Genomic DNA, 16,058 nt, shown 5'->3' on the forward strand with positions numbered 1-16,058 from the left:
CATCCTCCACACCCACCCGGGGAACACATGAGCGATCTTACACTGACCAAGCAGGGAATAGTACATCTGCTCCGTAGTATCAAAGCACACAAGGCACCTGGTGCGGAAGAAATGGCTGCTAGAATATTAAAGGAATTAGCTGAAGAATTTGCCCCGTTTTTACAGATTGTTTTTCTAAAATCGATAGAAGAAGGCTCAGTGCCTCGCGACTGGAAGCTAGCCCATATAACTCCCATCTATAAAGGCGGCGATGGGGAAAACCCAACCAATTACCGACCCATTTCTTTAACATCGATCTCTTGTAAAATATTGGAACACATTATTGTCACTAACATCATGAGATTTCTTGATAGTAGCAAAGTACTAATCCACAACCAGCACGGATTTAGGAAAAGCAGATCTTGCGAAACATAACTTGGTCTCTTCATTCACGATATACTTAGATCGGGAGAAAACAACACACAAGTCGATGCAGTATTCCTGGATTTCAAAAAATCCTTCGACAAAGTCCCACACAATAAACTTAAATTCTATGGAATCAATGAGAAAATTATTTATTGGATTAGAGACTTCTTGCCAAATCGCAAACAAATAGTAGTCATTGATGGGTTGTGCTCAACCGATAGAGATGTAACTTCGGGCGTCCCCCAGGGAAGTGTAATAGGGCCTCTTCTGTTCTTAATGCTCATTAATGACTTAAGCACACACGTTGGTAGCAATCTGAGGCTATTTGCTGACGACACGGTGGAATAAAGGGAAATAACGTGCCAACTAGATCGCGACCTGCTCTCTAGAGACTTAGAAAATATCTCGGAATGGTGCAATAAATGGAGATTCACACTTAATATTGATAAATACGTACTTTTGAAATTTTGGAACAAAGGAAGCGAGGGACAGGATATAAACTACGAAATAGAGGTTTCAGCACTGATTACGGCCAATCGAGTTAAATATTTAGGGGTTGTTCTAACACCACGACTTTCATGGGGAGCACATATCAGGACAATATGCGGATCAGCTTTAAAGAGACTTGGCTTCATAAAACGGGTGGTGGGGAAATGTAATGAGAAAGTTAAAGAGAGGTGTTATTTTGCTCTAGTTAGACCTCATTTGGAATATGCCGCAAGTATTTGGGATCCGTGGGAGAAAATTTGGCAAAAAGAATTAGATAAAGTGCAGAGAAAATCCGCTAGATTCGTTAAAAATTGTTATGATAAGAACACAAGTGTGACAGGTCTCTTAGGGGATTTAGGCTGGGAACCACTTGAAGTGCGGTGAGAACAAGCGAGACTTAGACTTTTAGAAAGGTTCAGAACAAACGAGTTTAACTATGACACTGAAGGAATTATAATGGCCCCACACTACTTCGGTAGATCAGACCACAAAGATAAAATAAGGGAAATAGATTCCAGGACAGATAGGTACAAATACTCATTCTTTCCCCGAACAATCAGAAATCATAATAGTAAGAAACCAAAGTCAATTTAGAAATATTAAAAACATTGAATTTACCAGTCGGAGCATAGTTAAACACTGCAAAGCTGTTAGGTATACTTTCAGGTGCATGTGTATGTAAGTTGTAGTTTGAGTGTTTGCATGTTTGTGGAGTGTAAGTGTTCTTGCATGAATGTATGCCATATTTTTTTGTGAATGTATGAATTTGTGGTTATTGCATGCGGTTTTTTTTTCTTTTCTAAATTACGGGTGGTGTCCTAACACCCCCCGCCACACGCCCTTGCGGCGGCTTGAGGGGTATTAAGTAGATGTAGATGAAAATTCCAGCAGTCATTTATTTCACAAGAAAATGTTGAGAGCACCATACGGAGCTAGTGATTAGTTGTGCATCAAAAATGGTAAATGGAGGAAGGATCTCTTTTTGAAGGAATATAGGAAATGGCTGAACGCGTTCGCTCCCTTAATGAGAGAAGTTTCAAATAGAAAGCAGCCTAATACGCCAGGTCGTACACCCAGGGATATGAGATCCCGAAGAATGAGATGTTGTCATTAATCAACGTGAAACAGGATATGCACACGCTGCCCAAATTTTTCACGAAATGGCGAATGGTGATACAACGCAAGCCACAAAGCATTGAAAAGATTCGCATCTTGCCAACGAAACAGCGAAGAAAGAAAAAAATCATGAGGCAAAATGAGAGACCCTCATATGTCGTCGACGATAAGAATGAAATTCAATCGAATGAACAACAAAAAACGTCGAAAGAGAAAAATAACACATTGAGAGGCAAACGAAGGAAATATTTGCTTTTGAATAATAAGTGGGCCCAACAAAAGCCGAGGTAAACGTAGCATACTTTACTAGCTTGCCCTGGCCATGGGTAGATGGACAGACGACCAATCAATGACACTGCATCCAGTCAACGACGTCACCTCTGTGGTGCAAGGTCATTAGAATTGTCAACATCGACAACATTTTAAACAAAGCGATCGACGCAGAATATTTGCATTTTGGGAAGCCGTCGTTGCACGCATGGGTTTGATGATGCTACGAATACGTCGGTCCAATATCCAAATACCTATCTTTCAAAGTATATCTATATTCTATTGTCCATGTTTCATATGCCCCGTTCGAAGCATTCAAATTTAATTTATCATTTTGTATCATTTTATATAATGTCGAGCCTATTGTGTCTAACTGTTTTTATTAAAATAACTCTACTTTTGCCACAAAAATAACTAATTATTATGATCTTCGCTCGTAAAATAAAATCAAAAGATATATTTTCCAGAAATCGTAAAAAATGCATAACTTTTAAAATATTTTTGATATATTTTTTTCATCTTTACTCAATATCAGTCCTCACAAATCTAAAAAATAATTAACTGAAAGTGTAGAAGAAACCAGATGTTCGAATACAATGTCAGCAAACATTTATTCGGTGAGGGCAGGGTCGGGGGCCCCCTTCGCGCCGCCATTTCGACACCCGCACGTGCGTCCACTTCGTCAAGACCGCCCTTCGCTTCGTGGCTCTCGAGAGCCTTGGCGTGACCAGAGGTCATCGGAGGGTGGCCCCCTCCCTGGGGAAGCCGCACCCTGGGGAGTCCTTGCCAAGGGAATCGACCGTGCCCACACGTAAGGCGCCAGAGCATAAAGAATTACTAACGAAGATAAAAAGCAAAGAAATTCTGCTTGAAGCTTTTTACTATGTGGCACGGAACGTTTCAACGATGTGCGGCATCATCAGATACAAATTTTCTTGACAAATAGTGCGGGAATATGCTCGTTTTTTAAGAAAATTTGTACCTGATGATGCCACCAATCTACAGTTGAAACGATCCTCCCTTGTCGCTATTAACAATCAAAAGTCCGTGCTATAAGTGCGAGAGCAGTTCTTTTTCATACGCCCATGAGTCGAGGAATTAATCTTATATCACTTCCAACAGACTCCCGCGAATACGAAAATACCCACCCGGTATCAAAAGCGTTTCGCCCTCAACCATAAGCACGTTTGTGGATTGCATAGTCAACTTGTTGATTTTTCCAAAGAACATGTAGAGCATGATACACGTGTAAGGGAATACCGCTGTAAATCAGATCCTGAAGTCGCTACCTCCAAGCGCTACATGAATTCCGTGAGCTACAACATCCCTGAAGCAGCAATTCTGATGAGTCGACGCCAGATTATTTTATACCTATGAAAGGGTTCTGGAAGCCAATCCCGTCATGAAGAGAATACATATAACTAAATAAGAATCGGAAAGCTATAAAATGTAACCCTTGATATTGAAAAACGATGGAGATTCATTATTGATAAAAGCGATGTCGTGACATATGTCAAGAGGTGCGTGCGTGCGTGCGTCCTTAATGTCCTTCCCACGGACAATACGGGATAGCAACTGCAGAGATAACAAAAATTCCACTTGCCACCCTCAGCGTTTAAAAAATAATTAGTTGTATTTAAATGGATGATCTTCCACAAACCTCGTGCGTTTTGTTATCACTGCTCAGGTGCGGGTGGGAAACGGGGAGTCCGGATGGGCAGTGTTAGGAAGGGGTTTAAGGCAGGGTTTCCCCTTATCACCGTTGCTGTTCAACCTGTATGCAGAGGAAATGATTAAAGGGGTATGGGAAGAACTGGAGGTAGGAATGAAAGTGGGCGGGGAATTAGTAAAATCAGTTAGATCAGATAGATGATGACCAAGCTTTAGTTTGTCAGTCAGACAAGGAGCTGCAAGCATTGCTTAGTGAATTGGAAATTCAGTTCAACAGGTATGGGATGAGAATCAATATAAATAAAACAAAGGTAATGCGATTTTCTAGAAAGAAAAAGACTAAGATAAACATTAAAATAGGAGGGCAAAAACTAGAACAGGTAGAACAGTTTACGTATCTCGCTAGTGTTTTGGACCATCACGGTCAAAGTAGTAGGGACGTAAGGAGAAGAATTGCGCTAGGCAAAGAGGCTTTCACAAGGAGGAGGGAGTTGATGACGGGGACTTTGAGTAAGGATGTTAAGAAAAGACTCGTAAAAACTTTGATATGGAGCGTAGCTATGTACGGTGCGGAAACGTGGTCATTGAAGCAGGAGGATAGACGTAGATTGGAGGCTTTTGAAATGTGGGTGTGGAGAAGAATAGAGAAGGTGAAATGGACAGAGAAGAAAACAAACGAGGAAGTACTTGGTATGATGGGCGAAAAGAGGGGTTTTTTGGGAGAAATTCTATGGAGGCAGGAAAAGTGGATGAAGGGGGTACTGACCGGCAGTGGGATGTTGAAGACTGTGATAGAGGGTAGAATGTTGGGCAAAAGAGGAAAGGGAAGGAACAGGATAGGGATGTTGGACGGGATGAAGGGAGGGAGAAAGTAATCAGAGATGAAGAGGGACCTGATATAGAGTAGGATGATGGATTTTGTGTTTTGTTAGAAGTAATAAAATGTTTGTTTGGTAGTTGTGTCCATCCAAAAACCTACCTTAACCGGTAGATTACCTTAAAAAAACCTATTCTTTCCGAATGACCTAATTAGTGTTCTGTTCATCTGTTTTTAAGTCTCCCTTTCAATTCCTCGTCCCCCTCCGCGGGGGGAAATTCCTGCTACCTGCAACGTTGGGTCGCATTCCCTGCCTTTTACAGTCTCCTCGGGGGGTAGAGAGTTTTTTGGTGCACGCCTCGGCACCAGGGACCACGATACCTGCCCCGGGATGGACGGCCGGGTATCGGACCGCTGCCGTGTCACTTCGAGAACTGGGTCCCCGGCGCGTGTCCTGCTTCGCGAAAGGGAATTGGAGGTGAAGGGATACGGCCGGGAAAGACCGAAAGAAGAAGTGATTTAAAGACTATGGAATGCTGCCGCCGACTCCCTCCTGCCTCTTAGGTAAGAGCGCGCCGCGGGGGAGTGATGGGACCCATTGGAAGTGTTATGTCTGCGGGGGGGGGGGGGCATTGCGGCGGGCGACGGAATCATCGATGATTGAATGCGATGCTTGCGCTGGGAACAGAAATGGAAAAACACAGGGCGCCACACTACGAGGGTGGTCCCATAAGTACCCGGCCTGACCTAGAGGTGGCGGTAGTTGTTTGAAAAATATCACTTTATTAGAAAGTACGCAATCCATAAAGCATATGTTTCAAGTTTGAAGACGCCACGTTGTTTAGTATTTGTTTGGCAGCCATCAATAGTGTTTCCAGTGAATTTGTGAAAATGGAGTACATTGGTCATCGTTATGTGATACAATACTTTTATTTGAAAGGCCTCAGCCCAATCAATATAAAAGCTGTACTAGATTCTAATCTGTGTGAGTCTGCTCCTTCGTTTACAACAGTAAAATATTGGGTAACAGAGTTTAAGCGAGGCCGTACGAGATGTCAAGACGAGAATTGCATTGGTCGACCAAATTTCTTTATTTACAAAAGAACAATCAAAACAATGCATTCGGAAGGGAGATCCGACTCCGAAGAAGGCAAAGACCGTTTCATCTGCTGGCAAGGTAATTGCGTGGGTTTTTTGGGATGCGCGTAAGATAATATTCATTGACTATCTTGAAAAAGGAAAAACTATCTAGGGTGAGTATTATGCAAACTTATTGCAATGTTTGAGCGAATAAATCAAGCAAAAGCGGCCGCATTTGGCTGAGAAGAAAGTTTTATTTCATCAAGACAATGCACCAGCTCACAAATCCGTCATTGCAATCGCCAAGATTCATGAATTAAAGTTTGAATTGCTACCTCGTGCACCCAATTTGTCAGATTTTAGGCCCCCTCTGATTATTTTCCGTTCGCAAACTTGACAAAATGGCTCGGTGGTCAAAGATTTTCTAACCTTGAAGAACTGATGTCGGCAGTTGATGGCTATTTTGAGGAGCGAGACAGTTCTTATTATAAAAAGGAAATCGAACTTATTGAACATCGCTGGGGAAATTGCATAGAGCTGAAAGGAGATTATGCTGAAAAATAAATACATTTTTTTCCAAAATTTTTGTTTCTCCTTTGTTGGGTCGGGTACTTCTGGCATTGCCCTCGTAGTAGACGGTTTTTCGGTTTAGAAAGGAGAAACGTTCACCATTGGCCAATATTGTAAATAATGAACAAAGTATAATGAGCAAAGACAACTAATCGTTACACGAGAACATCTCACTTTAAACATAATAAAACCTCCAGGGCGTAAACTACATGTCGTGAGTTTGCAAGGTGAAAATCTTAGAGTTAGTATTGATTTTTTATGGAACAGAGATGTCGATATTCAGTCAACTAGGAGACTAGGAGTGTTTCAGGGTGTGGAGAGCAACAGTAAGCAACAATGAGCAATAACGAAGCACTGCCCTTGGTCAAAGCGCCACTCGACCAAGGGCAGTGCTTCATTATTGTCACCTTCTTCGGTGTCATACTCGAACTTCTGTTGATGGTCTCCTAGGCGACTGAAATGTAGACTTCTCTGTTCCACCAAAAAATAATATTGTCTCTAGGATTGTCACATCCGAAATAATATATAGAACTATATTTGAATGCCAATTTCTCAATGGCGGGCTCCCGCCCATATACGTAAACATCTAGTCATATATTCGCACCTTCTTCACCCAATGTATGTGAGAATAAATCCTACCAATTGATCTAAAAGCCCTGGTTGTCATTCCAATTACCGAAAACACCTAGTAACAAATATTTTAAGACTTGGAATTGCATTTGGTACTGGCCGTTGATGGATGGGCAGATGAAGTGTGAACAGCAATACAATGAACCTCGTAAAAAAATGAAAAAATCTTTAGCAGTGTCCTGCTGGAAATATGTTTTCATTGATCGGCATACGACAAAGGATGCATTGAATGGGAATTTTTGAACTTGGTGATGAGCTTTGGTCCAAATTTTCTATTTGTGGGTCAAATTTATCTCAATTTAAAATATAATTCTAAAATGCCTCACGTCACTAAACAATTCTCGTTGAAACCGGTAATCTTCTTTGAATTGAATCTTGGCAAAATAATGCGAAGTTGACAATTTTGCGGGTGATGGATTGACGAGACCCGTCCGCCTCTTCAGCTTCAAAATTCGCTATGCACTTGGATGTGCCTAAATATCAATGTAATTCGCTGTAATTTAAACATTAAATTGACAAATAATTAATTTAAGAATGATGGCTTAAATTTATCATTTAGTTATTTAAAAAACTTAAACTGTCTAATCGTCGTTACACTCATACAACTTTCGGTCGGATTAAGGAATGGGTGACACATGGCTATGCGACGTGGCACAATTGCCTTTTCCGCGAGATCTGTGTATAAGATCTAAGAGCCATGCATAATATATCAACTACGTACAGGGTCACTCCTAACTTCCGCTCCCTTAAATAAAACCACAGGGTTTCAATCCTGGGGCACGTCTCTGGGTACCCTCAAAGGTAACTATAGCCGGCACAGGGATCGCCCCCCCTCCCTCGTAATTACCCTGATGTGAGATTGCACACGCCGTTGGCCTTAGTATTGGGTAGTATTACTTTAATATTGCTTAGTATTACTAACCACCCACACCTATCAAAAAATCGACCAGCTATTACGTATTTTTCATAAAACCATGATTAGCTATCTTCAAAACAAACCAAATAATAGTAATACAATTATTATCATCGAGATGGTCGAACTTTCTTCTCGCAGTAATATTGGCCCAACAATTCAAACACAGACGATGACCGTTGAGTAGCAAAGTCTGGATTGAGAAAGTTTAAAAAAGAAAAGTTAATATACGAGGTTGTATTGGCCAGCTATGTCCCTGAGACACGCGTGATACATTGTCAGAACCTAAGCTTGTAAAACAGAAAAGAGTTAACACTGCTAGACAACCGCATCTCTCAACAAATTAAAAATCATAAACGTTTTTAATATGAACTGGCCGAAGTGACGCCATTTTCATTTAATGAGGTCAATTCGGTCGTTGGGAAAGACCGGTAAGTAGCTATCCTGTTATCTCTTGAAACATTGAGGATCGTAAAGACAAGGGGGGTAGGCATCTAAATCCCAGGCTTTAAGCATCCACAACTTATGGTGACTTTATCACCCTCTCCCCATCACTTCAGGCTCAAAAAACATCAGCCAAACCTGAACCAAATGGGATTCCAAATGTCCGTACGCAATGCCCAGAATCACGCTCATTGGGATAACAAATTACGCGAAGCTTGATTTTGGATTCAAGCTCCAACTTTCAAAGTTTCTATCAACATATTTTACACATGTTTTAATTTCAATTCCGCGAAACTTGCTTAAGATCTTTTCTGAAGAAAATTAGGAGAAAGAAGATGAACAATGAGGAACGGGAAATGGACGTGTGCGGAGGAAGAGGCAATAAGGAGATCAGCATTCAACTGAACGGTTTGAAGAGCTGCTGCGAACTAATCCTTGGATTGATAACCCTTGATGGCCTGAATTAATAATTTAAGTTTAAAAAAGTAATGTAAAATTAATATATCCGTCACGTTCCTCATATTCTTTGAAGAATTTAATTTTCATCAAAATAAGTTTAAATGAGAGCATTTGCCACTCACGCCCGATTACCACCGCAAACTCCATCGATTCGTGTCTGAACGACACAGCTTCCCGCTCCCACCGCGTCGCCCGTGGGGGAGCGGGGGCGGGGCGGGTGGGGGAGGGATGCCTCGAGGGAGGGAAGGGGGAGCACAGCGGCGGCGGAGAAGGAAAGAATTTTGGGGCATTGAGCGCGGTGTTTTCTCGTTCGGGAAAGCAGATATTCCTGGCTTTGTCGTGTCATTTAATGCCATGTCCGAAGTTCGAGAGACATTCCTAATAGGTCGTCATTATCACGAACACTTCACGTTTGTTTATCCTCGAGAGCGCTTAAAATATGCTATTATTTCTGGGTGGCACGCACACAAAGTCGTAAATGAGCACAACATTCACCCGGTCACCGTGAATTTGGCACACGCGTGTCAGTGGAGAGTATTCCATTCCCTGAATGGTGGGGCGGCTCGCCGTATCTCTGAAAAGGCAAACAGCGCCCCGCTAAAACGCCCCACGCTCTCCTACTCTCTCCCCCCTCTCCTCCCACTCGACTTCCTCCTTCCCGAAAAATCTCGGCGTGGCAAACAGTCCAGGAATAACCATGACGCAGTTCGCAGGAAAGTTGGCAAGTCTGTCGGCTTTAAGGGAGCGGATGGCTGGATGGGAGGGGGAGGGTCATGGGGGTGAGGATGGATTATGGGGGGAGGGGGGAGAGCGTGTGATGCGCTCATCTCATGGAGCCTATTCTCGCGGGTGCCGCAGAGGACCGAAGGCCACGAATGCCCCGGGAAAATGATGCAACCAGGGAGTGTGTGAAAGCGACGGATTTGAAGTTACGGGATGATCCACTCGCACTACTTCAAACAAAAATGCGTAATCAATCGCGGGGCGAAGCAGAAAGATTAACAAGTTGAAGAAATATTTTGAATCTCCGAGCGTTGTCGATTGTAAATAGTTTTTAAGGCAGGTTGACGCCAAGTTAGGCAAGCGAAATTTCAATAGACCAAATTGTGCATGGCACGAATGCATCGTTGTTTTCCCATTGGCTTTGTATTGTCATGTTGGCTCCACTAGTGACGGTGTGTATGCATGCAACATATGTAGGTGTCGCCCCTGCAACTTTTCCCGTCAAAATGCGGAGCACTGGGGTCCCTGGCCCTGCCCGCGGACCAACGCGGCTTCGTTCCGTCTCGCATTAATCTAGGTTTTTGCGACTTTCCGCCGTTTTCTGCAATGATATGGTGGACATATTTTTATCACGAATACCCACCGTCTTCATGGGGTGCTCCACGCTTCATGGGCTACGCAAGCCAATTGAAAGGTCACTGTGGATCGAGGGCAACCCTTGTCAGCGATATTTCACGTTATCGTAATGCCATGTCATTAATTCTTCCTTCCTTTTCGTCTGCTGGTGTGCAATTTGCGCGCGGGTTTTGGGTTTGCTTCGGGTGGCTGGGAGTAGGGGGCGAGGAGTAATTAAAATTATAGAGATTAAGTGTAGAACAGATAGATCTAATATGTCATAGTTTTCACGAACAATAAGGGATCATAATAAAATTGTCCGTCCGCGGCAGGGTCGTATTCAGGTGACCAGTATTGCCCATGACCTCCCCGCCCGCCTCCTCTCCTCCCTCCAGCCGCAATCACCCGCTAGAGGCACAAATCCCCGCAAAGTGATGCAAAATTGTCGCGTGAAAATACACATGGTAGTTTATTGTTATGGACATAACAAATTTCATCAGGGGACGCCTAAACCTTTATCTTTCGGCTGCAATTCGCGACCATTTAACCTTTTTGTACATCTGATAGGCACTGCCAAAGCACAAGAAATGGAAATGAATGGTAGTGAATGGAAGGTCATTCATTGAGGTTATTGCTGCCCCCGATAAGATGGTCCGTACAATGAGTATCGGCAGTGGTTCGCTGTAGCCTCAACGGAGCGGTGGATGGGGTTCCGACCAATTGGCTCGGTAGAGGGGTCCCCCACCACTCAGGCGCACTTCAGTTCAGCCGCCTCCGGGCATGCGTTGGGACAGGAGATGGATTTTGGTGACGGGTGATTGTTTGCGGTGTCGTCGCGCCAGCATAGTGCGCTTGTCGATCAACGCTACACTGTGAAGTTTTGCGTTAAACTCGGGGAATCCGCGTCGGAGACCCTTGAACTCATTGAACAGGCTTATGGGGACGATGCCTTAAGTCGCACAAGAGTTTCTGTGTGGCACAAAATGTTAAAGGAAGGCCGGGAGCTCGTCGAAGACGAGCACCGCGTCGGACGCCCGACGGCCGCTCGAACCGATGATCAGGTGGCCAAAGTGAAAAAAGTTTTGGACTCTGACAGGCGTTTAACCATCGCCCTTATCAGTGAGGAGACCGGGCTTTCAGTCGGAACCGTCCACACCATTATAACAGAGGATCTTGCGATGAGGAAAGTGTGCGCGAAGCTGGTGCCGAAAGTCTTGAGCGACGAAACCTGTTGCGGGTGGAAATTTCGCAAGAAATTTTGGACTGCGTCCAGGAAGATGAAGATTTTCTCGACAACGTTATTACCTCAAAGGATAGCTCAAAATGAGCTCATAGGATATCGGTTCGACTTCATCGAGGCAGTTCAAGTGGCGACGACAAAGGCTCTCAACAGTATTCCGGAAACCGACTTCCAGCGGGCTTTTGGCGAGTGGCAGACTCGCCGAACTAAGTGTATCGATACAGGAGGAATTTAATTTGAAGATTATTAAGTAATTGTAATGATGACTGCAGTAAATTTTGATTTTTGGAACCAGTCCCGATACTTATTGCATGGACCCTGTTTATTATGAAGGGCGCGCAAACATGCATGGGAGTGCCAAAATGTCACGTTGAACTAGTTCGGAACGTTCCCTCCCCTACTAGTCACAGAGGAACCACCTTCCAAGTATTCGCCCGATAGATGATGTTCGTCAACTTCCTCCGTGACAGAAGAAATATAGCGGGGCGTGTAAGCGAATTTCAGCAGTTCCAGGTTGAGATGACTTAACATGAAGTGAAGACTGCTCTCCAGAATACTGTGATGAGGTCTTGAAGCATTGACTTCGCCGGCGACGACTGTGCTCTCACCAAACGGGCACCTCTCGCAACGAAAGAGAAAATTAGTCCTATTGACCTGTAGTCCAATCAAGTCTCTCTAGCAGTGATGTAGGTTAAAAAAATTTTATTACTCCCTTCGTACTGCGGTAGGAGAGATCATGTCAATAACATCAGAGAGATTAAGTGTAGAACAGATAGATTAAAGACGCCATTTCTTCCACGAATGATAAGGGGTCAAAAGATGTCCGACCGATGTAGGGATAATCGGTAAGAATGTACGGGTCAAAATTAGTCTGGTATGTATTCAGCCCCCGCCACACACCCTCGCGGTGGCTTGCAGGGTACTAAAGTAGCTAAAATGTAACTCTCTATTTGCAATTCCTTCATGGTCAAAGCCGTGAACGTCGAATGACCAATACATTCTAGGTCAAACGTGACAAATATTTCCTCTCTCGAGTCTCATTAATTGGTGCCATCCCCGTATAGCAAACACTCCCTCGGGAAGGGGTGAGGTGGCGAACCAAGGGAGGTGGGGAGTGACCACCCTGGGCCGAGGGAGTGGCGAGGGGCGGTTTTCGTGGCGCAACCGAGGGCGTGCGCGGGGGCGGAGGGGGTGCCTGCTTCCCCCGCGGCTAAGGGGGCGGCGCCACCGTCGCTTCATAATATTCCCAAGTGAGTAGCGAAGGTGACCGACCGCTTTGGGGACGAGCGCCGCGCACAGATTCCCGCTGTATTCAGTCGACTTCTGTCGGCCGTGAAAATCTAAATAAAAGTAGTCCTGCAATGATTAAGGCGCTCGGGCAATCCTCCGCGCCTCTTGCCATTGCGGATAAACGCCTCGGAAACCTCGGATTTCAAACGAAGATTCTTGGGTGTTGTTCACGGTTCGCTTTAATGCTGCGAATATTTCCTGCTTCTTTGACGGATCGGGAATGTCTCTTCGTGAAAATTATGACTACCGATGCACGTTTAAATGCGAAACCTTTCGCTCAAAATGACGAATACGAGATTGGAGTCGTCATTCAGAGGACAATAAGATTATTTGGTTTTTTTATTATTACAATGGAGTCTGAAGACAATTTAAATCATCAGAGCGAGATCCAAACTGCCAATCTTGGGTATGGTTCTGAGAATTCTTACGGTGCCGCAAGTGCCATTGCATCCGCTGTTCCTTTCAAAAAGCCCTTTCGTCGGCTCCCTTCGTACCTCGGGGATCTACGCAACATTCCATCTTCTCCAACAACCCCATCAGGGACCGCTTCCTTCCCCCAAATTTTCACAAACCAAGAGGACAAACTTTGGCCAGCATCTAATTCTAAATTGACACTTTCTCCAAATACCGCGATCGTACGAGCATATTATACTTTGCTCCAATTTTAAATTTCTGACCTAATTCCTGTGCTATCAGTCGTGAAGTACGCTTCTTCTTCCCTTTTTCGCGCGGCCCATTTAATGAAAATATGTTCCTGCAAGAGCCCTTCGTGAAGACTTTGGATGTGAGGTTGACGATTACCTGGTAATTGGAAGTGCTGCAGAGTCAGTTATTCGTAATCCTCCGGCTCCGTGACGGCCCGTACCTTATTTTTAGACTGACTATTTTTTTTTTAGTATTACAATCCTAGAATTGGTGTACTGCAGCCCTCCATTCCTTCCTATCCCATGCTAGCTCCTTCACTTCCCTATGGCTCTTCTTCCCCGTATCCTTCTTCACTTGCCCCAGATACTTGTCTCTTGGTCTTCCTCGGGGGGCTTTTCCTTCCATTTTTCCTTCCATTATCCTTCCCACGTAACTGTTCTGCCTCATTACGTGGCCGACCCACCTTGTTCTTCTTTGGCGTATGGTGTTCCACAGAGTCCTCTCTTCTCCGATTCTTCTGTATACCTCTTCGTTTCTCACCTTTTCCGTCCATTTGATTTTCAACATCCTCCTCCAGCTCCAGGTCTCGAAGGCTTCTATTCTTTTCTGATCCGTTTTTCCAATGGTCCATGCTTCTGATCCGTAGAGGGCCATTGCCCATACGAATGTTTTCACGTACTGTTTCCTTGTCTCCAGTCTTATGTTCTTCGAGCAGAGTAGAGGCCTTTTAGCCATGAATGCCGTCTTAGCTTGTGCTATTCGACGCTTGATGTCTGACGTGCTTCTCCCATCCCAAGTAATGGTACTTCCCAGGTAGGTGAATGATTCCACTTGTTCCAATCTCTCTCCTTTCAGGCGGACGTCGGCCACTGTTTTCTCTCTTCCGCACACTAGCACCTTAGTTTTCTTCTTATTGATTTTCATGTTGTATTCCAGGAACACTTTTTCAATTTTGTTCCGTTAGTTCTGCAGGTCTGCCTCACATCCCGCTACGATAGCGATGTCATCAGCAAATCGTAACATGTTGATTTCCTCACCATTCACTTTGATACCTTTTATTCCTTGTTCTTCTATTTCTTTTATCGCTTCTTCCATGTACATATTGAAGAGTGCTGGCGACAGGTTACATCCTTGTCGAACCCCTTTGTTAATTTTTGCTTCTATATTTCTTCCTTCTTGCATGCGTATTGTGGCCACCTGATCCTTGTAGAGCCGATATATGATTCTTCTGTCATTGTAGTCCATTCCCAGCTTTTCCATAGTACTGAACATCTTATTCCACTCTACGTTATCGAATGCCTTCTCCAAGTCTACGAAGGCTATGTACAGTGGTTTTCTCACGTGGATCAGTTTCTCCATTAGTAGTCTCAGGCACAGTATTGCCTCTCTTGTACCCCTATTCTTCCTAAATCCAAACTGGTTTTCTGACAGGTTTTCTTCGATTTTTCCTTCGATTCTTCTGCCTACTATCCGAGTCAGGACTTTGGAGGCATGTGACACTAGACTCAGTGTTCCGTGCTCCTCACATTTCTCAGCCCTTGCTCTCTTCGGTATGGTCACCATTGAGCTCCTCTTGAAATCTTCTGGCAGCTTTCCGGATTCGTATCAATCTTGGATTATTCCATATAGAACGTCTTGGGCTTTTTCACCAAGTGTTTTGATTACTTCTCCACTGATTTTATCTTCTCCGGGCGCCTTTCCATTCTTCAGGTCTTTCAATGCTCTCTCGAATTCACTTCTCAGTATCCCTGGACCACGGTTGTCTTCCTCCACTTGGTTCTGTTCATCTTTGAATGCTTCTTCTAGAGGTATCGGGTCTCGGTATAGCTCTTCAATGTACTGTTTCCATCTATTGGCGATTTCTCTATCTTCCATCAGCAGTTTTCCATCCGAATCTCTTATGTTTTTACACCTTGGTTTCCTTTCTCCAAAGTGCCTCTTTATTAGGTTATATGCCGTTGCTGAGTTTCCCTTCATCATATTTTCGTTTATGTTCTCACAGCAGCTTTCAATCCAATTCTCTTTGGCCTTTTTCGATTCCCTGATGACTTGATTCCTTAGCTTATTGTACAGTAATTCTTCGGTTTCATTTCTTGCGTTCTTATACTTTCTTCTATGAGGGCTATAATTTGCTCCGTTATCCACGGTTTCCTGACTTCGACCGGCTTGCTCATCAGTTGTTCCTCTGCTACTTCTGTGATAGTCTTCTTAAGGCTATTCCATTTCTCTACTCCATTTTGGTTGGAGTCCTTTTCTATTTCCAGCTTCTCACCGATGGCAGCAGCGTATTTTCTTCTCCTTTCTTCCTCTTGAAGTGGTTTTAGGTTCCATCTTGGTTCTCTCTTCGTCTTTCTTATCTTCTTGTATTTCAATTGGCTTTCCATTACTACTAGATTGTGGTCACTGTTGATGTCTGCCCCGGGGTAAGTCTTGCAATGCTTTATTTGGTTCTTGTATCTTCGCCTAACCAGGATGTAGTCAATCTGGTATCGAGCTCTGTCTCCTGGCATCTTCCTTGTGTATCTTCGCCGTTGGTGTTGCATGAAGAGGGTATTTGCCACCACCAAATTCTTCTCATTGCAGAAATCCACAAGTCTTTCTCCTCTCTCGTTCCGTTTCCCCAGTCCGAATTCTCCTACCGTGTTCCCATCCTTTCCCTCTCCAACCACGGCATTCCAATC

At 44.0% G+C, this 16,058-nt stretch overlaps 2 protein-coding genes across 3 annotated transcripts in view; both read right to left on the reverse strand.

Moving 5' to 3' along the window:
• Window positions 1-16,058, reverse strand: part of LOC139696824 (tubulin polymerization-promoting protein homolog) — a 93,267-nt gene that overhangs the window by 29,851 nt on the left and 47,358 nt on the right. The gene's annotated exons all lie outside the window — the stretch shown is intronic.
• LOC139696474 (uncharacterized) lies at window positions 14,983-15,357 on the reverse strand. Its single transcript, XM_071595258.1, has one exon. It carries the CDS (start codon window positions 15,355-15,357, stop codon window positions 14,983-14,985), a length of 375 nt encoding a protein of 124 aa, XP_071451359.1.

Source organism: Hetaerina americana, unplaced genomic scaffold (genome assembly GCF_022747635.1).
Source record: "Hetaerina americana unplaced genomic scaffold, ioHetAmer1.1.p SCAF_7, whole genome shotgun sequence".
Lineage (NCBI taxonomy): Eukaryota > Metazoa > Arthropoda > Insecta > Odonata > Calopterygidae > Hetaerina > Hetaerina americana.

Coding starts and splice junctions, on each gene's coding strand:
- LOC139696474 (XM_071595258.1), bottom strand. CDS start 15,357: ATGATGAAGGGAAACTCAGCAACGGCATATAACCTAATAAAGAGGCAC.